This window comes from Bidens hawaiensis, unplaced genomic scaffold (assembly GCF_021521415.1).
Source record: "Bidens hawaiensis isolate Kalapana, Puna unplaced genomic scaffold, B.hawaiensis_p1.1 tig00045308_1, whole genome shotgun sequence".
Taxonomy (NCBI): domain Eukaryota; kingdom Viridiplantae; phylum Streptophyta; class Magnoliopsida; order Asterales; family Asteraceae; genus Bidens; species Bidens hawaiensis.
Window position 1 is genome coordinate 37,595 of NW_027498045.1, and position 27,408 is coordinate 65,002.

At 34.9% G+C, this 27,408-nt stretch overlaps 1 protein-coding gene across 1 annotated transcript; it reads right to left on the reverse strand.

Moving 5' to 3' along the window:
- Nucleotides 1-13,496: 13,496 nt before the first annotated feature.
- LOC143595532 (uncharacterized) lies at nt 13,497-14,486 on the reverse strand. The gene has a single exon (XM_077074517.1). It carries the CDS (start codon nt 14,484-14,486, stop codon nt 13,497-13,499), a length of 990 nt encoding a protein of 329 aa, XP_076930632.1.
- Between the last annotated feature and the right edge of the window lie 12,922 nt (nt 14,487-27,408).

Genomic DNA, 27,408 nt, shown 5'->3' on the forward strand with positions numbered 1-27,408 from the left:
GTAAACATACATTCAATGTTATTAAAAATTTGTTTATAAAAAAGATATAAGCTAGTTCATAATAAATATAATAAAATTCGTTTATAGTTTTCTGTTACAAGTGCCTAAATTTTAGTTAATATCATATTAATTTTTATTTACTTTATTTTAGTTAATAAAAAAATATTTTAATACAATATAGTGTATTAACCCGTTTAAAATAAAATGTTACCGTTCAAAATGTTAGTAATTAGTTCTCTTGGCGTTGAAGCTGCACGTTAAAAAAATGCATTCTTAAAAAACATTTAAAGGGTAACTAAAATATATTAAAATGACTAAACGTTTGAATTACTCCTCTTATTAAAAGACGTTGATTGACTAAAAATTACGTTTTCTTTAATTTTGAATACATCTATAACAGACTATAATACGATTAGCATATGAAAAAGATGAACAATATATATCTAAAAACAGAATTTTATAGAGCATGATGTTTCAATTTTGCTAACCTAATGAAGGTTTTAATACACAAACAGAAAAAATTAGAAAACCGGGAAACCTTATACTATTGACTTTAGTGACAATTGTAGGTTATTTATATTTGGTGTTCATAAAGATATTAAAGACATGGAAATTAGAAATATTACGCATGAAACAACAATAACACAACTTACTTTACTTGATATGAAGACTATCGGCTATCTTGAATCGACATAGATGATCAGAAATTCATTTATGTAAAAGTATCTAACTCACCAATATATTTCTAGAATATCAGCCCATGTTACACATGGGTTGAAAACATATAAACAACTATATAAATATAGACAACCATAAAATTTCATAACTAACATATTAAACCAACACAAATATTTAACATAAGTTTGTAACCAAAATATTAAACATTTGGATTATGTACATAAAAATTTAATACTTACACAAACATACTATATACCTAAATTAAAAAAAAAACAAACGAAGACATTAACATGTTATAATCATATTAGCCCACCATCAACTTATTGACATTTCATAAAAAAAAAGTCATTTTGCTTTATAATATAAAAAAACAAAATAAACCATAGCATCCTGATTGAATATACAACTAAAGTCTTAAGGTATTATGAGTTTCATTTCAACATTAATAAATAATAAAGGTATATTTTGTTATAAATTTTTTTGTAATTAAACTTTTGTTTTATTTCGAATCAAATACCTTTTATTTAAATGTATTAACTTAAATCTAAGTAATAAAGTTTTATTCTACTAATTTCACTAATTAAGTATAAATAAAATATCATAGAGATAGTTAAAATTAAACCGGTTAATTTTAATTTTATTACATAGTAGTCATTCCCTAATTAAAGTTTTATTAAAGTGATTGCAATTTGCAGTAAATTATGTTTCAAACTCTTTAACATCATTACTTTATTTAAAATCAATTCATTATATAATTATTTTTTCAATTGTATACATTAATCATGACATTTATGCGTAATTAAAAATTGTTCAAATATAAAATATGGAAACTTTGTTGAGATTGGAGACTATTAAAAACTACAAAAGAGTTGTCAAATTCGGTTCTTAAAAACATAAATAAATAAATGTATAAATGATTGAAATGCATCATTAAAATTAAAGATGATTATTTAGCATGAATAAGCAATTATAGTGAATATCTAAGATTTTTTAAATATAAATTGAAATAAGTAATAAACAACATATTAAATTGGTCAAATAAATTAATGTGTATTTAATACAAAACTTATTAACTTTTGAGTATAATCAAAAGTAAATTATTCAAATTTTCAGTATATATTAAATTTGTTATTTATGCTAATAAAAAATTGGTCAAATTCAAAAGATGGAAAGTTTGTTAACATTGAGGACTATTAAAAACTACACAATATTGTTGTAAGAGTGGTCAATTTTGGTTTTTAAAAACAAAAATAAATAAATTTAAATATTATTATAAAAACTTTCAATTTTTTTAGAAGTTTACTTACTAAACAATATACTATTAATTTTTTTAGTTATCACGAAATTATTGTCAAGACTTTAGCTAAGATGGAAACTTTTTATTTTCTATTTACTTTGAATAATTTAGACGAATCGGTAGTTCTCAACATTTATGCCTAATTAAAAATTGGTCAAATATAAATGATGTAAAGTTTATTGAGATTGAAGAATATTAAAACTAAAAATTAGTGGTCTAATTCGGTTCTTAAAAACAGAAATAAATTAATGTATAAATGATTGGAATGTATCATTAAAATTAAAGACGATGAATATTTTAAAATAAATAAACAATTATAGTAAATATCTAAGATTTTTTAAATATAAATTTGAAATAAGTAATACACCACACATTAAATTGGTCAAATTTATTTATACTTTTCTAATACAAAATTTATTCACTTTAGAGTATAATCAAAAGTAAATTATTAAAAATTTCCAGTATACATTAAGTTTGTCATTTATGCTATTTAAAATTTGGTTAAATATAAAAGATGAAAAGTGTGTTGAGATTGAATACTACTAAAAACTACAAAAGATTGCTGCATTAGTGGTCAATTTTGAATTTTAAAAACCAAAATAAATAATTGTAAATATTATTATAAAAAAAGTTTCCTTTTTTTGGAAGTTCAATAACTAATTGTTAAGACTTTCAATAAAAGATTCAAAAATTTTAAAACAGAAAAAACAAAGATTGTTATTCATATAAAAATAAATTAATTTACATGAATTATCTAAGTTACATAAAATAAAAAAATGATAGAATGTTAATAACTAAAATACATTCGTAATGACCAAAACAAACACAATCAACCTACTCTACATTGTAAGGCCCCGTTACCGGTGCCTCACATTGGACGTTGGATTTACTCATAAACACATTTCTAAATATCAGAGTTAATAAAAACATTCGCGGAATATTAAAACTTCAACCAGAATATAATACATAGCTTCTAAATCTTATCAGCATAAACATTCAAAGTTGTTTAAACATAAAACATTGTCTTTATAATAACATAACACTTCCTTGAGATGCCAGTTCTTCAATTCCATGCCATGTGTTCCCCTCAAGCGAGCTGTCTCATTCTACTCACCTGCGTGCATACTAAAAGTCAGCTACGCTGAGTGAGTTCTAGTTAATCACATAACATACACTACATACACACCTACATACTTTCATTCATACTTTCATACTTGCTTACCTTCATTCTTTCTTTTATAATATATTCGTACCTTACGTTTTAAAGAGCATTCCGCCCTATAACCTTCGCATATATCATTAGGGTATGCAACCCTTTAACCTTCACATATATTATTAGGGTATGCAACCCTTTAACCTTCGCATATATCATTAGGGTATGCAACCCTTTAACCTTCGCATATATTGTTAGGGTATGCAACCCTTTTTCCTTCGCATATATTATTAGGGTATGCAACCCTTTTTCCTTCGCATGAATTATTAGGGTATGCAACCCTTTAACCTTACCTTACCTTTCATTATCATATCCATACATTTAATACCATACATATCATAGTCGTAGATACTTCCTTATTCACATACACATATCATACATACTACACTATACTTGCCATTGCAATACGTGCAATACCCGAAGGTCGTTCACCTACTGTCAAGCATACATACATAACTATCACAATCATCATCTAGACATACACTTACCATTTAAGGTAAGTGTATTAACATTCAAATCGAGTATGCACACAACCCCGAAAACATAACAAGGAAATGGGGCTAGAAACTCACCTGAATTCGGTTACGTTCACCGTTTATCGTTATTCCCTTCTTGAGCCGTGTACGACTAACAGTATAACAATTACACGTATCAGTTAACTATCACTATCCATATCATCTTTCTAGTTTAACTATTACCCACAACGAACGGGGGTCCGGGGACAGCGCCCCTGGCAGCGGGGTCCAAGGGGCAGAGCCCCTGGCTGGGGTTAAGCTGCCAGGTCAGCTTGGAAAAATTTTATTTTCATTAACCGTCTTAACACATTTTCCATTAGGATTTTGAATTATTTTCTAATTCGTTAACTCATTCGCCATAACGAATTAAGCCTAATTCGTTACGGATTCGTCATCTTACATGCTTGATTCGTTAGTTGATTCGTTATTCTAGTTCGTTGGCTTAACATAGCGAACTGTGAGTAACGAACTACTGATTCGTTATCCTATCCTGGTCTGGTTCGTCACCTCAGCGTAACGAATTGGATAAGTAACGAATCACTTGATTCGTTGTCTTGACATAACGAACTAGGAGAGTAACGAATCATGTGATTCGTTGTCTTAGTCCTTTCATTATAAGGAACTAGAGTCTGTTCTTATCAAGACTTTGACTAAGGGGTCAAAGTCAAAATTACCAAGAACAATAACAGTCAACAGGCATTAGATTTCCAATTACATTCTCATATCATGATGAATCGCCACGAATCTAGTATCATTGAGCTCATAAATCTAGCGCCAACAAACCTCAACTATCCAAACATCTGAATATCGTGTTTTAAGGGGTGCGATTAAGGTACTTAGGTTCAGCTCATTAAAAAATCAATTAATCCACTAAATATCAACGAATTTCAGTGAGGTTTGTTGCATCAGATTCGTTTTTACCATTTAAACATAGATATAAGATTCCTATATATAAACCGGACCTAAACGAACAAGTTCTTGATATAAACGTACCTTAAATGAGTCGGTTTACGAACACGAGCTAGTCTGGAGGTAGGTTTTGGCTCGTCTAACACTATCAAGCTCTGGTGCTCAACTTCGGATCTTGGCTCGGGATATAGGATGATGTGTGTGTTTTGGAAGGTGTAGGCTAAGGTGTAGAGATGGATAATAATGGAGGGAAGATCTATAGGATGATGTGTGTGTTTTGGAAGATGTAGGCTAATGTGTGTTCTGACTGATCCGAGAGGGAAGATCTACACTGCGTCCTGCAGACGTTCTTGTGTTTGGATGGGCAGGGGGGTAAGCATGCATGTGTCGACCTCACTGGGGTGTCCCCATTGGTGGGGCTAAGAGACAGTGGATTCGTTCCGAGACAGGCGGTTTTGAGGGCGGAATCTTGGAAGGTTGCTAAGCATGAGGCGGCGTGTTTGGAGAATCAGCACGTGTTCATTCCATTTGCCTTCGAGACATTTGGATCTCTAGCTCCAGAGGCGGTACGCTTCTTGGAACGGGTGCAGAAGGTGGTCCACAGTTACTCGCAGAGCCCAGGGAACCAAGGATTTATATTTAGTAGAATAGGCTTTGCGATCCAAAAGGGTATAGCGGCGCAACTTGTTGCTCGCTTACCCATTATCCAGATGTAGTTTGGTTGGTGTTAAGTGTTAATAAAAAAACATTTAGATAATGGAAAGGATTAGGGTTTAAGGGGTATTTATACTCCCTTAAGCCCATGGACCTAAGGCCCATTCCATCTTATATTCCATTTTCTAAAGTCCAAGCCCAACCGTGTACAGTTTATTAACTAAACCGATAAACGACACGATTTAAATAAACAAAATTTATTTTATTATTATAACCAAAAGTAGGATGTTACAAGTCTTCCCTCCTTAAAGAGGTTTCGTCCCCAAAACCTAACTATTACATAAACATATTCGGGTAAAACTTGCGCATCTCATCCTCCGCTTTCCAAGTAGCATATGAACCCTTGTGATGTTTCCATATCACTTTCACTAAAGGCATAACCTTGTGGCGAAGTTGCTTCTTCTTGCGGTCAACTATCTTGATCAACTGCCCGATGTAATTCAACTGTTCGTCAACCTCAATGTCCATTAATGGCACGTGAGACGTGTCATCCGCTAGACATTTCCTCATATGAGAAACATGGAAGGTTGAATGAATTCCTTCTAACTCTTCTGGCAAATCCAGCTTATAAGCCGCTTCACCTACACGTTCCATAATCTTGAACGGTCCAATGTACCTCGGACTCAACTTACCCCTCTTTCTAAAACGAATAATTCCTTTCCAAGGAGAGACCTTGAGCATCACATCGTCACCAACGTTAAACTCAATCGGTCGTCCCGCTTATCAGCATATGACTTCTGTCTGTCTTGAGCAGCTTTCATTCTTGCCTTAATCTAATCGAACTTTGAAGATGTTTCTTGAACCAATTCTAAACTTCCCATCTCCTTCTGACCAATCTCTTCCCAACATACCGAGGTTCTACATCGTCTACCGTAAAGCATCTCAAACGGTGGCATACCAAATGAATATGGAATACCGAATTTATAGAAATGATTGTTGAAATGGTTTTTAAAGTATAAGATAAGGTCAAATAAGTAGTGAAAATTTGAAATTTTAAAAATTGGACGTCTAATACGTGAGGGTTTGACAATAGTTATTACACGGTTTTTATTTATAGATGATTTAGATCTAGAGTAAATACATTTAGTAAGGATATGATTAATTATGTTGTCATTTTTGGTCTAAATTTAAATATTAAAATTGAACATTAATTGTGTCAGTTTCGGTTTAAGTAAGAAATTTAAATTTGAATATTAAAATTGTCGGTTTTAACTAAAAAATTGTTCATAGATGATTTAAATAATTTTAGTATGTGAATTAATTGTGGGTTATTGATTAATTTAATTTATTTTAGAATTATTTAATTTTTAAAAAAATCATAGAAGTTATTTTTATATATGGAAACAATGCAGTTGGTCTAATAAAAAGATGCCAAGTGTATCCAAACTCAATTGTTTATATATATATATACACACTTGTTTAATTCTTAACGCTGTTAATTTGTGAGAACCGAGCCCCGGTGCGGAAGCGTGAATAATCGGTATTAACGGTGAGGAGCTCGGATCCGGGTTAGGATCGTAACACATATTCACTCTTGAATGATAATAATGGACGAATGTGGAGAGTTCGTTTCGATTAACAATAATCAATAAAGTAGGATGAACAATTGTATGTAATCGAAACACAATAAATAGATGTAGTAGTATGATTTCATTAACCGAATGATTGTCATGAAGAACACTCATAAATACATTCATACATACAAAGGAACGGCCACCCGAGGAGATCGCTTCCCCGGGGGCAAACTCTCCTAATACAATAATAACTCTCACAATGCACACATAACCTAAACAAATGACCTAAATCATCTATTTATACTAGTCTTGTGCCTTGATCTTCACTCCACCGCCACTTGGATAAGACCAAAGTAATAAATTAGAATATAATATTTCACCCGTCGAATGCTTCAATTACTCGTTATAATATCTTCTTGTCTTTCTTTAACTTCTTATTATAAACGAGTAACGATTCGATGCGTTGGTCTAAAATATAATAACCAACAATCTCCCCCTTAGACCGATGCCATCGTATCACTTTCACGATCACCTCATAATCCGGTGCCTTTCATAGAAATTCTCCCCCTCACAATAAGCGTCTCCCATTTTTCATTTCAAATCATCTTCTCTTTATCTCTTTCGTATATATTTGTATAGGTATAAGAACGAGGATTCAAACTTCAATGATCAACTACAAGTTAATCTGAAACCGCAAAAGGAAATAAACTAAAAGATTTTCCTTAAAGTGAGTCTTTCACTTGATTCGACCAAAATTTGCAATGAAATTCCATAAAATTTTTCTCCCGCAATTTCGTTGCAATGTCATAAACGAACGTGTCTTTAAATCAAGTGCGGGTGAACATCTTCAATTCAAACAATCTTGACCATCCGTATCAAGAATTGTTGATAAGTATTTAAAATAAACGCATTAAAAGATACCTTTTGTGGTTGAAAGTAGACATTTGACATGGTCAACTCTTGAAATGATCCGGATAAATCAACCAACTTGTTCTTGAAAGAACCTTGTTGAAGTTGTGAAATTTTCCTAGTCCATACAATCTAGGAATCTTGTTAGTAGACACCTCTTGTTCCTCGTAACCAGACATTTTTGTGAAAACAAAAGTAATTTCTTAATAAAAACAGAGTTTCAAAAATATTCAGATCTGAGACTCGATTGTTCAGATCTGAGGTGTCTGATTTGATAAGAACAAGATATGAATATAAAGATTAAAACTTTAAATAATATAAGGAAGAGAAAACCCCAAATGATTGTAGATCTGGAAGAAAAAATGAAGAACAGAGACTCGGGAGTACTGTTCGTTGCTTGAGTTGAACCTTGCCCGATGTTACTTAGAGATATTCCATTTATACATCAAGCTTGCTCGGACCATTACTATTAAAGAATACTTTGCCCGGTCTTCCAATCACTTGGCTTCATGGACTTGGTTAGTCAAAAGCTTACTCGGGAGTGAACCTTACTTGGCTATGAAGAACAGACTTGCTTGATAAAGTGAACCTTGCTCGAATTTACATAAACTAGTGAACCTTGCCCAACAATGCACTAATTTGCAAAACCTGCTCGGTTATTCACTAAAGAAGACTACTTGAAGTAAACCTTGCCCGACAGACAAAATATCGTACCCGGCTAAGTAAAAGCTTGCTCGGAAGTCTAAGGTGTGCCCGGATCCATACTTAGCGAATTATGAGGAGGTTGAGAAGATTCCAATCTTCCATGTACTTCATTTTGGTCAAATCTTTGACTCAATAATCTCTCCCTTAGGTCAATTGTTTGACTCAACATAATTTATTCTTTTTCTCAATTCTATGAAGGATTTTTCTATGAATTAATTGTTGAACTATCAAGACTTGTCTTTCAAATATGTTTTAACGTTGTTAATTTATAGTTTTTCTTTATTCCATGAATTATTTTTGTAGAAACCCCAAATGAAACTCTAGTTGATTCGGATTTCACAGTGTGAATGAATAGTGTTTGAGAGGTGTTCTTGGTTAGTTTTAGGGTGAGATGACCGGAGTATAGTGTATGATTCTTATTGCTTGGAATATCCTGTTCTTTACAAAGAGAATGTACACATTTATAGGGTCTAAAAGGAATATTTTCCCCGGACCGTTAATACTAAGTTCTACCCTATTATCCAACGGTCTCTCTTCTTCTTTGACTTTGTATGGGAGCTATCTATTATCCGCTGGACATCTCTAGGTATCTTTTGTGTACGTGATGCTTCAGACCTGGTCCCTCTACAGTCGTCCAGTCTGCTACATTGCTGACTTGGTCTTTGTCGGAGTGCACAGCGGGCCTTGTTGGGCTGAAGTCTTTCTCTTGGGTTGTTCTGCTTTAATGGCAATCTTAGGCTTTACTAGGTCAAATCTGGGGTAACCTCTTCAAGTCCTCCAGTCTATTATTTTTGTTATTTATGACAAAAGTAATAGACTTGTTGTGAGTCCGCCTTCCGTCTTGATCTTGTCTTAATTCCCATATCTTTTCATTTGGCATTCGTATTTACCTAGCCCGGCCTTGCAAACGAAAGCCCACTTGGAAGTTCCCTTAGATTTACCCCGGCCCAGCCTACTTATAGTTCAAAAAGTTGAGGTTGTGAAACGTGTGGTCCTTGTTGAATTACATGCCTTCCCATGCGGTAATTAAAACCTGATTTTACATCCCATTACTCATAACTTTTTCACCCACATTCCCTCTTTTCTCTCATCTTCCAGAATTCTCCGGCGACCCTTCCCTTTCCCGACCGATCTCTCATTTCATTACTCCCCGATCAGGTTAGTGTTTATTAAACCTTTACTTTTCTTCGTCTTCTCTTATATCATGAGCCGAGAGGGTTTGTCTTCGATCACCTCTGAGCTTACTAAAATGAGAATGCTCACCCTGTGTTCACAATATTGCATTCCCCTTTCTCTATCTCAAATCTTACCAGAACCTCATGAAACGACTGTAAGCCGTTTTAACCTCATTACGTTGTATATGAAGAACTTGGAATGTGCGAATATTAGGTTTCCACTTACTAATTTTCAGATGGCCTTGTTGAAGTTTCACAGGCTATGGTTTTCCCAAGTGCACCCCTTGGGTTTCTTAAGGGTTACCCATTTTGAGGAGGCTTGTCGGGCCATGGACGGTTTCGCGACCGTACTTTTATTTCGCTGGTTCTATCATCTCAAGGTTGATGGCGATTGGTTTACCTTTGAGCGCCGCCGGCCGGTAAATATCCTCCATGTTACACAAAGATGCCGACTGGGTTTTACCCAAAGAATGGAAGAACGGTTTTTTCTTCGTTTCCCCCAATTTTGCTCCAGGCCTTCTTAGTCGTCGCCGCACAGAATCTTTGTCGCCCTACAAACCAAGACGATTTGTATAACCTGCTTGTTGTTAATCCTACAGAAGCTATGAATTTTCCTGAACCATTATTATGCATGGCTGGGTTGAGCCGGATATGGACAGATTCTTCCACTCGGCCTGCTATCTTCGACAGGGGCCGAGGTTTCTATCCTCTTGTTGACTCCCCTTCCCTTTTTCGTTTTGTCACTGTTTGTTTTTTGGTTACTATTGTTTACTTTTTTTGTATGTAGAGTTGAGTTTAAAGGAGGCTTTGCTAAAGGGATCTCTGAAGGTTGCTGAGTTTGTGAGTCTTACTGTGGTACCTATGACCAGTTCGGAAACCGATTTAGCTCCATTGGCTCATTCTAGCCCTGACTTGCTTCTTGATGTTGAAAATACCCCCAAATGTAAGAATCCGCTATCCGATGTCTTTGATGCTTCCATGAAGAATCGATTAAGGAGCTCTAAACGTCCCAATTGGGCCAGTCATCTTCTTCCCAACCCGCGGGTTTGTCTCCTACTGAGGTGGTTGCTTAGATGCTGAGTTTACATATCTAATGGTCAGTTCTTCGGAGGGTTTCATGGTGATGGTTCTCCTACTGACCAGGCTGATCCTAAGGTTAAGCGTCTGGAAGAGCCTCTGCAATCTTCCTATGCCTCACTTCCTCCTGAAGTCAATAATCCTGCTGGTAGTAACGTGTTTGTCCCCAAGTGGGTTCTGGATGTTGGGTCTTCGGTCATGACTCCTGAGCAAGCACATGATTTTCTCACGGAGTTCATTCCTCCAGTGGACTTTGCTCATATCCGTGCTTTGAGTAAACATCGCTTGGTCAGCGACTTCGGGACACAGCTCTACCGGACCCTAGCTTTGGGTGCTGCCACTCGTCAAGCCATGATTGAAGCTAATCAGATACCGCTGAAGAACCAGGAGGAGGTCGACAAGCTCGAGCATACTATTGAAAAGAACAAAGAAAAGATTCAAAGCCTGAAGCAGCTGGTCTTGTTCGCTGAGGAAAAGGCTTTAAGGATGTCCGACCTGGAAGCAAGTTTGAAGAAAGCCCAGGATGAAGCTGCCCGATTGATAACTAAACTCTCAGTCGCCCACAAGCAATTGGCGATCCTTGAGGTTCAGTATGCCGCAGCTCAAGTTGATCAGGAGAAGGCCCACGAGGTAAGCATCCCCCCTTTTCTCTCTCTCTCTCTCTCTCTCTTTCTTTATATATATAGGAATATGCAATTTGTTTCATCACTAGTGCATTTGTTGTCAGCTGGAGGTGCAAATCGAGCGGGAACGAGAGGTGCATGGAAGGCTGAAGTGTGAGGTTGAAGCGGTCCAGGTCCACAGAGGCCGATTGATTGGAGATCTTGGTGAGAAATGTGCTAGGCTGGAGCAGGAACGTGATGACCTTAAGGCAATTCGAGCTTGGATAATGACGGAGGGGTTCAAGTTGGTTTACGAGCGGGCTAAATCTTGTCCTGATACCTGTCAGGCCCGAGTTGTTATGAATAGGGCGGTTTTTTCTTCAGGATTTCAACATGGCTTGCAGGCCGGTTATGACTACCAAGCCAAAGGAGTCCCCATTGTTGAGGTTCCTACCATCTCTGCTACCGCCGAAGCGGAAGCCGAGGCAACCTTTGTTTCCTACAACACTTATGATCCCCCGATTCTAAACAGCTCTCTGCCTCCTCCGATGTGCCGGTGAGTGAGATCCAAGATCTATCCTCTGTGGTGGATCCTCCCACTCCTCTTTTGTGATTTGTTGCTGTTGATGCGTATGGGTAGTTGTTGCACCTTTCAGACTTCTTTTTAAGTTCGTGCTTTTTTTTGTATGGATAATTTTATTGCTAACCCTTTAAGGGTTTAAGTTTGTATGTTATCGTTTTCCCCTCAGGGGCAGACTGAATGTTTAAACCCGTTTCAGGGTGTTATGCTTTGATTGTGCTGTGTATTGGTTATGTGTGCATGTGATTGGCATGGATATATTTTGATTTCGTTTGATTTTTTTGTTAACCGTATAGCCTACCGACGAGGCCTTCTCGTCAACTTTTTATGATGGGAGGTAGAGACTTGCCACTTAGTGTGGGCTTATTTTAATTGTTATTTCCTGGGAAATTGAATCATTGGCCTTGGAGAATCAGCCGCTAACAATTTATAGATGATACATAAAAGTTCTCTCGGGGAGGTTATCACAGATATTTCAAAACGAGATTCATATCATTAAATTTGGTCCATATTACATAAATGGGTTACAAACACGAGTAATGGCTCGTTAGAAAGCTCCCTCTCGGAGAGGTTATTGTGATTCATAGAGGTCTTCCTACTGGGACACGCGGCTAGTTATCACAAAATGTTTATAGACTGCCCATTGTGTATTGCCTCTTCGCCCTTCCTCTCCAGAGGCTTAGGCGTAGTATTTTCTTAGTTGCATTGCATTCCACGTGCGGGGTACTTCTTCCCCCGTGTGGTATGCCAGTTTATAAGCTCCTTTTTCTCTGGCCCAGATGACCTGATAGGGACCCTCCCAGCGAGGCCCCAGTTTCCCTTGTTTTTCCTGTTTACTTGCCTCATTTTCTCGTAGAACCAAATATCCCACCTTGAACTTGACTTCCCTCACCCTTGAGTTATAATTCTATTCCATTTTTTTCTTGTATTCTACTTCTCGCCTGGTTGCTATCTCTCTTCGCTCCTCGATGAAGTTCAAGTTTAGCCTGAGGTCATTTTCGTTTTCCGCTTTGGTTAACCAGGACCTATTGGTGGGTAAGTTAACCTCCACGGGTATCATGGCTTGCGTACCATAGGTAAGACTGAAAGGCGTTTCCCCGTGACTGACCTTAGGCATAGTCCGATGGGCCCAAAGGACATGGGGCAGTTCTTCTACCCATGAGCTCGCTTCCTGCCTGGTCGCCCGGTGATGCCTTCAACAATGCTCCGATTTGCTCGCTCCACTTGCCCATTTTCCTGGGGGTGTGCTACAGACGTGAACGCCTGTCTGATCTTTAACTGTTCACATCATTCTCGAAAGACTCCCCCTGCGAACTGTCTCCCGTCGTCACTTACAATGGTGTGAGGAAGCCCGAAACGACAGACTATGTTTTCCTACACGAATCTCTTCACTTGCTATCCTGTGATCGTGGCTAGAGGTTTAGCTTCGATCCATTTGGTGAAATAATCGATAGCTACCACTAAGAATTTGGCTTTCCCCGGTTCATCAGGAAAGGGACCGACTATGTCAATGCCCCATTTCTGAAAGGGCCACGAAGAGCTGACCGGGATTAGGTTGAGCTTGGGCTTTCGGGTCACCGGGGCATAGATTTGGCAACTATTACATCTCTATATTTCTCGAAGGGCACTCATGAACATGGCAGGCCAATAATATCCGGCTCTTATGGCCCAAGCGGCAACCATTTTAGCTCCCATGTGCATACCGCATATACCTTCATGGAATTCTCGGATGACGTACTCAGCTTCTTCATAATCGATACATTTGAGCGACGGGCCCAGGTAAGATCTTCTATACAGGAACCCATCTATGATTTCATATTGAAGGGCCCGGATCCTCAGCCTCCGAGCCTCTTGCTTATCTTCCGGTACCGTCCCCTCTTGTAAGTACCGGAGGATGGGGGTCATCCAGCATGGACCGGGTGTTTCAACACTGGCGACCACCTCCTCCACTATCGATGGTTGTTTGATGGTTTCAACCTTGACATCTTTCGCTAGATGGTTGAAAGCCACTAATTCTAGCTTTCTCAAGGCGTCATCCTTCTTGTTTTTCCCCCATGAAATGTGTACTACCTCGGCTTCCTTGAAGCTTTGTAACAATTCTTTTGTCTTCTTCAGGTATTCTATCATATTGCTATTTTTGGCCTCGTAGTCTCCCTTCACCTGGTTGGCCACGAGTAACGAGTCGACGTGAGCTCTGATGTGCTGGACTAGATCTTTTTTTGCCATTCTTAACCTTGCTAGTAGGGCCTCATACTCAGCCTCATTATTGATGTTGGGAAAGTTTAGTCTCACAGCATACGTTAATTCAATTCCCTCTGGACTGATAAGGATGAGCCCCACCCTGCTTCCCTCTTCATTTGAGGCCCCATCGGTGTAAAGATTCCACAACGGCTCTTCTGGACCTTTGAGATCATCAACTTCTGTTTCCTCTTGGTTACTTTCCCTGAACATGGGATCCTCATTGGCGGATGCGGGGGCTTCTGTTAGAAAGTTCACTATCACTTGCCCTTTGAAGGATGCTCGGGGCTTGTACTCGATTGTATGGTTTCCCAGCTCTATTGCCCATTTGGCTAGTCTGCCCGAAACCTCAGGTTTCATCAGTACTCGTTGGAGGGGTTTTTTGATCAGGACCCGGATGACGTGGGCTTGGAAATACCTCCTTAGCTTCTTGTTTTGTAAATCAGGGATAATACCAGCTTTTCTATGAGAGAATACCTCTCTTCCGGGCCTTTCAACGTGCGGCTGACGAAGTATATGGGCACTTCGACTTCTTTTATTTTGACCATGAGTACGGAGCTAATTGTTCTTTCGGTATGCGAGAAGTAAAGGACCAGAACCTCTCCTGGTTGTGGGGCCGTAATAGTAGGGAGCTCGCAGAGATGTGCTTTAAGTTCTTGGACTGCTTTGTTGGCCTCAGTGTCCCAGCAGAATTTATTTTTCTTTGTACTCCTTCTCAGGACAACCATAAATGGCAGTGTCCTTTCTGCGATCTTGGAAAGAAAACGGTTGAGGGCAACCAGCCTCCCGTTTAGCCTTTCTACCTATTTGATATTTCTCAGGGTTTCCATCTGGATCAAGACTTCTATCTTTTTGGGGTTTTCTTTGAAACCCTCCTTAGTGACCAGCACTCCCATGAACCTCCCCTCTTCTACCCCAAACGAACATTTTCCGGGGTTGAGTTTCATATTTGCCCCCTAAGGGTGCTGAAATTTTCTCTTATGTGATCCAGCATCTTGTCCTCGCGAGTACTTTTGATGACAAGATCATCCATGTAGATTTCTATGTCTCTCTCCCTTTGTTGGTCGAAGAGTTGATCCATGAAGAGCTGATATGTTGCTCCCGCGTTCTTCAAACCGATGGGCATTTTGGTATAACAGTGTCCCTTTGTCAGTGCAGAATGTCGTTTTCTCTTCGTCCTTGGGATTCATTTGGATTTGATGGTACCCTTTGTACGCGTCCAGAAAACATCTGAGAGGGTACCGGTCGACAGACTCTATCTTCTTCTCAACTTCCGGGAGGGGGTACGAGTCTTTCGGGCAGGCCTTTTTTAAATCCTTGAAGTCGATACACATGTGCCAAATATTGTCGGACTTGGCAATCATGAATGGGTTTGTATCCAGCGTGGATACTTGACTTATCTAACGATTCCGGCTTTTACCAACTTGGCTGTTTTCTCCCGTACGGCTCGACTTTTCTGGGGGCCCAAACTCTTCTTCTTTTGCTTGACTGGCTCCATCCAATGGAACTCGTTGAGACTGTGCTGTACCAGGTTTCGTGGGACCCCGGTCATGTCTCCATGTGTCCATGCAAATATGTCGGCATTACGGAGCAATACCTCTTTCATGTCGGCCTTCCCTTTGTCGGACAGTTATGACCCAATCCTCACCGTCTGATCTGGGTGTTCCCCATTGAGCACCCACTCTTCCACACCTTTCTTCGTCTTAGACCCCCTTCCAATGTTGGCTATTATCTCAGTGGATGAACGAATAGTAGCTATCCGTTTAGGGGTAGGGAATCTCATATATCCGTGGACAGTGGACGGGACTGCCCGGAGTGCTTTCATCCCCGGTCTACCCAAAATGATGTTGTATTTCGAGGGGGCTCGAACCACGGAGAAACGGAGATACAATGTTCGGGTTTTTCCCCATCTCGTAAAGTGAACGGCAGTGTAAGAGACCCTAAAAATTCTACCACTTCCCCTGAAAATCCTATTAACGGGCATATGTCTTCCTCCAATCTACTTCGTATTTCCTTTTGTAATCTCACGAAACAATGTTCATACATCACCTCGACCCCGCTTCCTCCATCCATGTGGACGAGTGCCACTCGGTGTCTTGCCACAATCGCTGATATGTTCAGAGGCATCTCCCTGGCTTCCTCTTCTATCAAGCCTGGGAAGGTTACTTCTAACTTTATCCACATGGTGCCCACGGTTTGTGGGCTCCTCCTTCCTACCTTGATAGCTATTTCCTGACTTTCTTCATCGTACTCTCTCCTTCGTATCATGTCTACGACGTGTTTGTCTTCATCTTCCTCTTTAGTTGGTGCTTAGTTTGAAGTGAATGTAAATGCAGATTATTAATTCTTATTTTAAGTTTTAAACTCACTTTTTTTTATTGAAGTTCAAACTATATCGGAACCTAATCGTTGGTAATTGTTTGGCTTAGTTGGGTTTTAATTTTAAACAGTTTGGTTTCGGTTTTTTACGACAAAAAAAACGTGTAAAGTTGGCTTATGGATTAATTTAAAACCATCAAAACCAAACTACAAACACTTTTGTATTAATTTTTGTTTACTTCGAAAACAATAGCAAAATCATTCTCAAATTAAAAATAATAAAATTCTCGTTTTTATTATGCCATTTATTCAAAAAATATTAACGTAAGAAAAGTTATGATCGTTTAAAAATCATGGGGTGATATACGTCTATTTATACATCTCGAATCCCTTATAAAGTTATGTTTAATTAATGTTTTAAGTTCGTTTAAGTTCGAGTTTTGTAATCTTTTATTATTTAAGGTTTTGAGTCAAGTTTTATATATTTATTATGTTTTACATCTTTTGGTGTCTTGAGTGTTAAGCTCTAATTCTTTATATCATATCATGTAAAGGTTAAGTTCGTGTTTTGTTCGTTTTGCTTGTCGATGATTACGTGATTGCTTCACTAATGTTTTATTATGTTTTCATATATATGATGGCTTGGAGAAGCAAGGGAAACAAGTTCTAGAAGATTCTTTTCGTTACTTGGAGTTCAAGAATGAATATTATCAAGATTTAACAAGAATAATCAAGAAATAATAAAAAAATCCGGATTTTCTCTTTGAAGGTCGCCACCGCGTGCGAAGGTGAAAAGCAGTATGCCTTCGCGCGGCGCCTAGGCCTTCTGATCAGCAAAAAAAATGCAAGCCGATGCACGCGAAGTAAGGGGCCGCGGGGCGCCTAGGCCTTCTGGTCAGCAAAAAGGTGTGCCGCCGCGCGCGAAGGTGAAAGGAAGTATGCCTTCGCGCGGCGCCTAGGCCTCCCTGGTCAGCCATCTTTGCAAGCCCAAGCCCGGTACTCGTTTATATAAACATCTCTTGCAAAACCCAGCCGAAGGAGACATAATTTGAGCCGATTTTCCTAGGGTTTGTGAAGGTTTTGAAGCTAGTAATCAAGGAAGATCATCAAGATTTTATCCAAGTGTTAAAGGGTAGATTAAGATGGGTTCTTTCGTTCTTTATCTTTGTTCTTGTTCATTATATTTCATGATGTTTCCTTTTGTTCTTTGGTTTAGTTCTTTGATTATAACTATGCTAGGCTAGACTTCATGTCTACCTAGGTTTGATGAACATGTGTTGATTTGATTCTTGCTTTGGACAATTGTTTGATTATGGTTTCGTTTTATTAATAGTAAAGACTTGATTTTGCTTTCATGATGCGTATGAGTATTTGTTATCTTGATTGATTGTTAACTATTGCTTCACATAGATCTTTTATCTTTTGATTGTGTTCTTTAGATTTAGGGTTTATGTTTAATCTTTACTTGGTGTTTTGATTATTATGGTTGAATAGGCCTATTAGATCATAGAAGCTTGTTAATTGTTGATTAGGATTTTGAATGTTTTGCTAAATTCCAATAGCTGTAAGGTGAGGAGTTGTTCATGTGTCTTGGTCAATTGCATGCTAGGATAGTTAGTGACAATATTCTTGCTTATTGTGTTGATCCGTGTTCATGATGTCTTGTTAGCTTATCAAGTTATCTAGAGTTTAGTGTTTTGTAAGATTGCTTGCTTTAGATACTATTAATTAACCCTAATTGATGACTTTGCGGAAATCAATAATACTGATTGCTTAATAATCTAATAATTGTTCTTTGGGATTTCATTTGATTCAGTCAAAGGTCTTTAGGGTTTGTTAGATGAATACATTTAGAAATCAGTTTCCATAATCATGTTATTTGTCCATTGCTTGATGATTGTTGATGCATGGGATTCTTACCTAGGTAGATTCCTTCTCTTATTGGTTTTGATCTTGTGATTTATTGCTTGTTTCTCGTTTGCTTGTTTATTTACTTTCTTAGTTTAATATTAGTTTAATATTAGTTTAAAAACCCCCTTAAAACATTAATAATAAATAGTCGTGTCGTAAATCGAGTCTAATTAGTTAATTTACGTAATTTATATAGTTCTATGGGTCCGATATTCCGGACTTACTTAGCTTTATTACAATTGATCGGTTCACTTGCCGGTGTTTTGCTTAGTTGAGTCTTAAGTCTAGTTTTTATTACTTGTTTAATTTAGTTAATATTTATTGACTGTTTTTAGCACATCATGGGGATAGTTGGGTTAAAAGTGAAAAAAAATAATGCATAAATAAAAGATTAAGGACCAATGTTGTAACTTTAAATGATGAAAATTGAAATTATTTTGAAGAAATGAAATTTAATGTGACAATGACATTTTTGTCCCTTGTTAATGTTGTATCTCATGCTTTGAATGTTGTAAATTGCTTAAAAATGAAGTGTCTTAATTTGCCCATGAGTGATGCATTATATATAGTATAGATATAGATATAGATTATAGGTTTTAACATGTTTTTTCATGTTATGTTTTGTTTTTGTTTCAATGAGAAATTCTTTTTATGTATATATTGATGTTGATATGTAGTGGTAATTTGAATTTTTTAATATATTTAAAGATTTTTTTTAATTTTAAATACGAGTACACATATTGCAAAACCCGACCCACACATGTTCTCCTTTATTGCTTTCTAGACGCACAAAATATCCAATGAGACACTATTTAAAGATTTAATGACCCGATTTGAAAAAAATTGTGTAAGTAATCTAATTTTAACACATTTCAAACTTGGTGACTGTTTTATCATTTTTCTCATTTTAAATCTTTCTTTGTTCTCGCATTTATTTATGAATGTCATTTTTTTCTCTCTTTGTGTATTGTTCTCAATGTATTATGAGGGCAATATACATTTTAAGTGTAAGAATGAAAACTACATTTTGAGCCTCAGCTTAAACTTTTCATATGAATTTTAAACTTTACATGCTTTCTTGTGATTTTGGATAAATGATAACATCTTCATTTGGTTAATGGTATTAGATAACACCTTTTTTAGGTTGTATTTTTGTACCTAGAATCACAATTGTATTACTAGGATCACCTATATAAAAAAACCACTTACTATTTTTTATTAAATTTTTGAAGGTATATGGATATGTTTGGTTTGAGGTAATGAAATAAAGAGGGGATGACATGAGAGAATGAATGGAATGAACAAGGAAAATGAAATGGATCATTACCATTCAATTGCCTCGTTTTGTTAACATGTGGTAAGAAATGAATTATTACTTTATGTTGTTTGTATCCAAAAAATTGTAGGAATGAAATAGAAATAATAAAATCACTCCTATCTCAAAATAATATATACTTACCAACAAAAAAACTACAATGGCGACGATGGTGGTGGTGTCGGCTCCGGCGACGAAAATGGGGGTGGTAGCTCCGACGACGAAAATGGTGGTGGTGGGGATGGTAGTGGTTAAGCGATGGTAGCATTGGTAGCGATGGCGATGGTAGAGTCGCGGTGACGGCAGCGGAGGCCAGGTAGTGACAGCGGTGGTGGGAGTGATCGTCATGTAGCAGCGGTGGCAATAGTTGTTGTGGTTACATCGACGACTGTGGTGGCGGTGGTAGCATTGGTGGTGGCGATGGTGGTAAGGTGGTGGTGGCGGCGGCGGCGGTCGTGGTGAAGATGGTGGTGGTGGTCAGGTGGTGATGGTAGTGGTGGTGGTGTTGTTGAGAAATTAGGGTGAAGGGGTAATGGAATGACAAAAAGAAGGGTGAGAAGGAATGGTTTTGATGGAATGGGATTCCATGTTTAATGGATGATTCCAATCTATGGACCAACATTTTTTTCATTTCCATGCAATGAATCATTCCATTCCCCATGCCATTCATGCATGCAAAACATTACCTAATACTGTTTAGTTGTTTGTTAATGTATAATAAGTACGTGAATTTCTTTACCCTTGATTTTAAGAAACCCTAAATCACCTCCCCTGCCCAACAATCTCCTCTGTGTGAATCGTCACCCAAAAAACGATCTCTGCTCAATCCATCTCAACTTCCACTGCTCGTCGGCGCTATCAACACTCTCCGTCACCATCATCGGCGTCGACAACGAACTCGTCAGAAAAACACAGAACATCTCTCCCTTTTGTTCACATGTTTGTTTATCTTTTGATAATGAAATTGATGAACCTAACTGATCAATTAACCTTGAAAATGTTCTAGTTAATCATCAGTTTGAAGCTTCAATCGACCAATTTTGAGTTTTTAGTGATGAGTTTTAACCTTGAATGTTTCATGATTTAAACCTGAACTTTTTAGATTAACCTTGAATGTATCAGTATTTAAGCCTGGACTTCTTAGACTTTTGTTATGAACTTCTTAGTTTTTTCTTTTGAACTTTTTTTTGTTATGAACTTCTTAGCTTTTTTTTCTAAACACTTTTTGTTCTAAATTTCTCATATTTTTGTACTGAACTTCTTAGCCTTTTGTTCTGAACGTTTTAAGTTTTGAACTGAACATTTCAGTTTTGTTCAAAACATTTAAACATGATATTTTGAACCCTAATCAAAGCTCAATTTAGTGTATTATTCTGCAATTTTATAATCGATTGATGATTTTCAAGCCTCATATACATCAATTCTATTGATTAAATTGTTAATTTTTTTTTTATCAATTTGAAGATTCTTGATTTTCAACGACGTTCTATTTTGATTTTGATTTTTAACTTTAGAGATTTCATACTTTAAGCTCTTATTAGGGTTTAGAAATTGGATGAGATAGAACAAGGATTTTAGAATTTGGGTCAGACTCGATTTGTAATCGATGAATTTGATCATGAACTAGTTTTGGGTTATTTACGAAACGGCCACAACGTGTTTTGTAATCTAATGCTCTGGAAGGTCGAGTGCATAATGTACGATAAGCTATTATTGCACAGTAACACACAGACACACACACACACACACACATATATATATAATGGGAATGATATTTTGAGAACTTGATGGATTGTAAGAACTTTAAAAACTCAATATGGACCATACAATCATTTAAATGGGTATAGAATATCTGGCTCAGATTAAATATAATTAATAAATGAATTAGGAGAGAGATCAAAGATGTGTGATGACTACACTAGTATAAACGTTAGTTACAACTTACACCTATGTAAAAAGTCGATTCAGTGTGTAAAAAATACTGTAATTTTTTTACGTATATGTAACATACATAATACGTATATGTAAAAGATTCAAAAAAAATTGCGTCGAGTTTTTTCGAGTTCTTAAAACTAAAAGTGGTTCTAAAAAGAAATCAATTATATATATATGTGTGTGTGTGTGTGCGTGTGTAGGGGTGGTTCTTAAATATTAATATCACATAATTAATAAATTAAAAATTATGAAAGATTTGAATCATGTGAAAAAAATGTAAAATTGATGTTAGAATTTACAACCGGAAAATTTGAATCGCGTTACCAGAAAAACGAAATAGTGAAGATCTCCATTGAATATTCGATTTTGACATATAACCTAAAGAGATTATAAGAAAAAATCATATAATTATTAATATAAATACAAACAAAAACATAAAGCAAAAATAATTGTAATTGATATAAAACATCATGCTTGGAAATGCAAGACTTCCATACATACGCTTGAATTCTATTACCCTGAACATTAATATTAACATTAGTAAAATATTGTATGAATGATATAGAAAAATAATGAATATGTAAAAATACCATTTCGTCTTGCACAATCATTTCGATCGACCAATCCTCAACGGGCTTTGAATTGTCCTTCAGACGCCAAAGTTTCAAAATACGCACCTTCATGATACACTCACTGTTAAGAACATCCAATTGGTTCAAAATGGTGATGTTTGTTGGCTCCATGCTCCTAGTGGTAAAAATTAAAAATAAACAAAAAATTAATGTATTAAAAATAACAGTTTTAAGCCAAATACTAAATAACAAAATGTATGATATAAACACAAGACAAAATAGAAACCTTAGAAACAAAGAAAATCGTTTTTGCTAAGATGGCGGGATAGTGTAAGAATTATGGTGTGAAAGTGAAGTATTTATACGGATTTAATTTTGGGAGAATGGAATATAGAAGGAATGTATATAGGGATATAATTTAAAACAAAAAATTATGGAATTTCAATAAACTTAAAGAATGGACGAAAATTAGGGAATGGGGATTAATTGATTTTCCAAAAATTTGAATTACTCAAATGTAGTGTGGTCAAATTAGATTATAATATTATAAATACAAATGAATTAAATTCATATAGTTAAATCTAGATTATATTTAATCAAATCCTTAATCAAATGATATACCACCTTTAATTAAAATATGCAAATTCCGTAATTAATAATTTCTTAATCAAAGGGGTGATTCATTCCTAATTTACATAAATGGTCTACAAGTAAGAATTTATACTCTAGTGGGTCAAATTTGTATTTCTCAACAGTCAATTTATATGAAGTTTTAAAAAACATATATCAATTACATCTATTACATTATACTCCAATGACAAAATATAAATTTAAAATCAGCCTCATATATTTAAATCATTAATTGCTAAATTTAGAATAAGTTAATCGGTCAACATCCGTATTTATAGTAAGCCTTATGGACGCTTAGTCAAATAGTTAATCAAATAATAATTAATAATTAATTAGAATATAGAAATTCCATAATTAAGGATTTCCTTTTGTTAGGTTCTTAAAAGGTTTTAAATTCAAATTTTTCAGAGCGGTATATATGACGAAATTCACGTTTGTGGGTGGTTCTTATTATTTTATTCCTAAAGGTTTGGTTAATAATTATACATAGTATAATTGTTGATATAAGTAAAATTTCATATTTGTGTGAGTCAATAGGTGAATTTCATAAATTCTCAGAAATATAATATTAGAACCAATTATACTAAACTTATATCCGTAATCTATGTATATTGAATCCTATTGATGAAATAACAATTAATTATCAAAATTATCTATTATCTAAAATATATTAAAATTGAATTGTTAATGTGACATGATTGTTCTTTTTCTAGTAATACACTATTTTTAGAGAATTGTTAAATAGTAACTACCTTGCCAAAATGAATGAGTATTTGACCTGTGATGAAATAACTGAACTATTTTAATATGATATAATTTAGTAATAATAATTTCGTAAATATCATTAATTGCCTAGAAATTCCCCCAAAATGAATTTAATTAGCCGGAGTCAAAATTATGAGCTCCTCGCGAATAAATCAATTCAAATTCAAGATTTTGAATTCAATTCAGATAGAAAATAATTTGAATTAACTTTAATAATTAATATACTGAATCATGGATTTCATTTAATCTAGATTAAATATATTATTAATTTGTATATCTTGTTTTTATCGATAACTAAATATAAATATATTAAATAACTATTTTTTCTTATATTTATCTATTTTTTATTTATCTATTTTAGAATGTTTTATAATGTTAAAAGAATGTTTTATAATGTTAAAACAAATCTTTCTTTTGTTTTACTCTTTATCGTATTGGATTGACCCAATTTTAGCGTATAATTATTAACTTGAAAGATAATTATAAAAGATTCAAAATTAAAATTAAATTAAATATGAAAAACAATAAGTAAAGAGAATTGATTGTATCTTATTTAAATATATTATTGATTTATTTTATTAAGATGGAAATTAGACAAGTGATTGATATACATAGAAGGTTTAATCAACAACCAATAGGAAGAGAAGAAATTGACATTGTGGTATTGGTTATATTAATTGAAGAGTGATAATGCATTTATGGTTTCTTAATTTATCTTTAAACTTTTAAAACTTAAAATAAAACTAGTGGCTCATTTTCATTTCTCGCATTTCTCACAGTAATATCATTTCTCTCTTGAACCATCCCTTATCAACAGAACAAATTTAATTAAATATATAACGAAACCAGATTTTTTGGGATTTTTTTAAGTTCTAAATTTTTTGATATACTTAACCTTTTAAAACTAAAGTTACTAGTGTTGTATATGAACCGAACGAACAAAGCGTTGTTCATGCTAGTTTGTTAAGGAAATAATGTGTTCCCACATGGTTAACGAACACTTACTAAATGAGATTTTATGTTCGTGTTTATTTATTAAAGAAATGAATGTGTACACGAATGGTTCACGAACACCGACGAATTCAAATAAGATCGGTAGAGCCTAGAGATTTAGTTCAATGTATTCATTAATGTAAATAATGAGAAAGAGAATCAAAACAAGGCAAAAGAAATATGAGAATATGGTTTCTTATTTTATGTTAGGCTTAATAAATTAAAATATATAAAATGTTTATATAATATAAATAAATATAAAAAACTTTCACAAACAAAAAATACAAACGAATATGAACTTTATAACATGTGGTGATGGCAAATTAACAAAAAGTGATAGTGTTTAATTAAGAGGATAGATTATTAGATTGTAGTAATAAAAAAATTTAAAAATAAAAGTAAATCTAGGTCAAATCTTATATAGTTATAGTCCGTTTTGAGTAGTCAATTTTGTCAAGTCATGGTCAAACCTATTTATATTATTAAAAAAACTTTTAACCGTATTATATATATATCGGATATTGTTACTCCTTCTAAATAACGTTTTATAAGTTAATTTTTATTGATTTATTAATTTTAATATATAAATTAAATCTTTAGGTACATATTTCTTAATCATTTATATATGGATATTCCTTCAAAAGTCTGCCAACATTTTTTATAGTTCTAAACTTGATATTTAGTAATTTATATATGTTGTTTTGTCTTCTTCAATTGGCATCTAAACACACACCTAAAACTAAAAGATCATGCTGTTAGAAATATTAAAGTTCTTCTGATTCCAATTATATGAGGAAGTTTACCTTAATTTTATAAACTAAACTACGCCGATGTGGTTTGATGCGAAGATGCACGATTTAACCCATATCGAGGCTGTTGGGGAGATTTTTAGTTTCAAACATTGCTTTCATATTCATCTAAAATGTATAACATTCAACTTTTCATAAAAAATGTAAGATTATTTACGTCTTTCATCACTAATTTAGAAAGATAAAGTTAGTTAATTACTCTCTAAATGTATATAGGTTTTAAACAATTGTTTATAAACAGAATAATTATATGAAAATAAAAAATAAAAGAGGGTAGGGTTAGGAAAGAGATGTTGGGGATCCCGAAGGGAATATATTGGAGGAAGGTGTCGTTGATGGTAAGCAAGTCCAAGTCTACAGTAAAAAAGATGCATCTGATCACAGCAGCAGATCTGATCTCATCCGATCTCACCCCTTCTTTTTCTTTTGGAACACTTCACTTTACTTTTTGACTCTGACATCTCTCTAACTCTCTTGTCTTCCTGTCCCTCCCTACTACCCAACACCATTGCTCCCTTAGGCTGAGGGGTGTGGAGCGCGAGAGGGGGCGCGTGAGCCCATCCGCTCGCGCCCCGGGGCGCGAGCACCACACCACCGAGGTGCGAGTGGTGCGTGAGAGGGGCTCCAACACCCATCTTATCAAGTTTCTCTCTCTGCCACACGTCACAATATTATTGGCTGGAGCCCCCCACTCGCGCCCCCTCTCGCGCCCCCCACACCCCTCAGCCTTATTCCTTCTCTATATATATATGTTTTTAATATAACTAACATAGTAGAGAGTTAGTTGGCAGTTTAATAGTTCGTGACAACGAACATTCATATTCACTATGTTAAGTATCTATAATAATGACATACTCAAGTTTAAGTATTTAAAATACTCACGTTAATGGTATAATTTATTTTCTAAAAATATTAATGTATAAAGTAGTTATAATCGTATAAAAGTCGTGAGAAAGTTGATGATATTAGAAGAAATATATGGTACATAAAAAGAAAAGAGAGGGGGGGGGGGGGGGGGTAAGTAGTATATAGATAACGAAAACTTAGATAAAAGTATGATGACGGAATTCTAAATATTGTTTATATAATCAAAAAAAAAAATGGACAATAAGCATTAATAGTTGTATTGTTTAAAATTTAAATATCAGTGTGTTATGCATTATAACATAGTGTGTATATATATATATATATCTTAAATATATGTTAAACGAAAAATCCATAAATTCTCTTAAGCCATCATATTGCTTTATTCTTAAATAAAGGTTTCTCATGCATTTGACTCGAATTCATGGGTATGGGTCTCACCAAATCTAGATAGCCTTAAACGAGTTATAACATCTTATTATATTAAAAATTAATCTCATCAAATATTTGATATGAAAAATCCTATAAAATAGGGATATATTAAAAATTTATATCTATTTAAAAAAAATATTATTTATAATTAAGAAACAATTTTATAGTAAAAAAATAAGTGGGTCATGGGTCTCACTAAACCCATATAACTTTTAAATCGGGTATAACATCTCATTTATTTGTGAAACCCTTTTATCATCATTTCCTGAGTATATTATTAACTTTCTTACAATAATAAAATTAAAATCCAAAAAATATATAAATAATATAAACGAATAACGTAAAACAACATATGAGGATGCAAATAAATAAAAATACATGTTGCGCGCGAAAAAAATGGACAAGGAAAGAAACACTATAGAACAAAGAATCTTAATCTTAAATATATATAAATGAAATCCTTAAAAACTCCCGGGTTGCTTCTTACATTCTCTCAAGCCACCAGATTGTTTTATTTGTAAATAAAGGTTTCTCATGCATTTGACCCGAATTCACGGGTATGAGTCATACTAAAACCAGATAACCCTAAACGCGACATCTCATTATATTAAAAAATAATCTTACCTTGATATGAAAATCTTATAAAATAGGGATATACTAAATATTAATATCCAATTTTTATAAGAAAAATATATTATTTATATCAAGTAATAATTTTATGGTAAAAAAAATAAGAG

Excerpts from the sequence above, each read along its gene's own strand:
- LOC143595532 (XM_077074517.1), bottom strand. The coding sequence starts at position 14,486 with ATGAAACCTGAGGTTTCGGGCAGACTAGCCAAATGGGCAATAGAGCTG.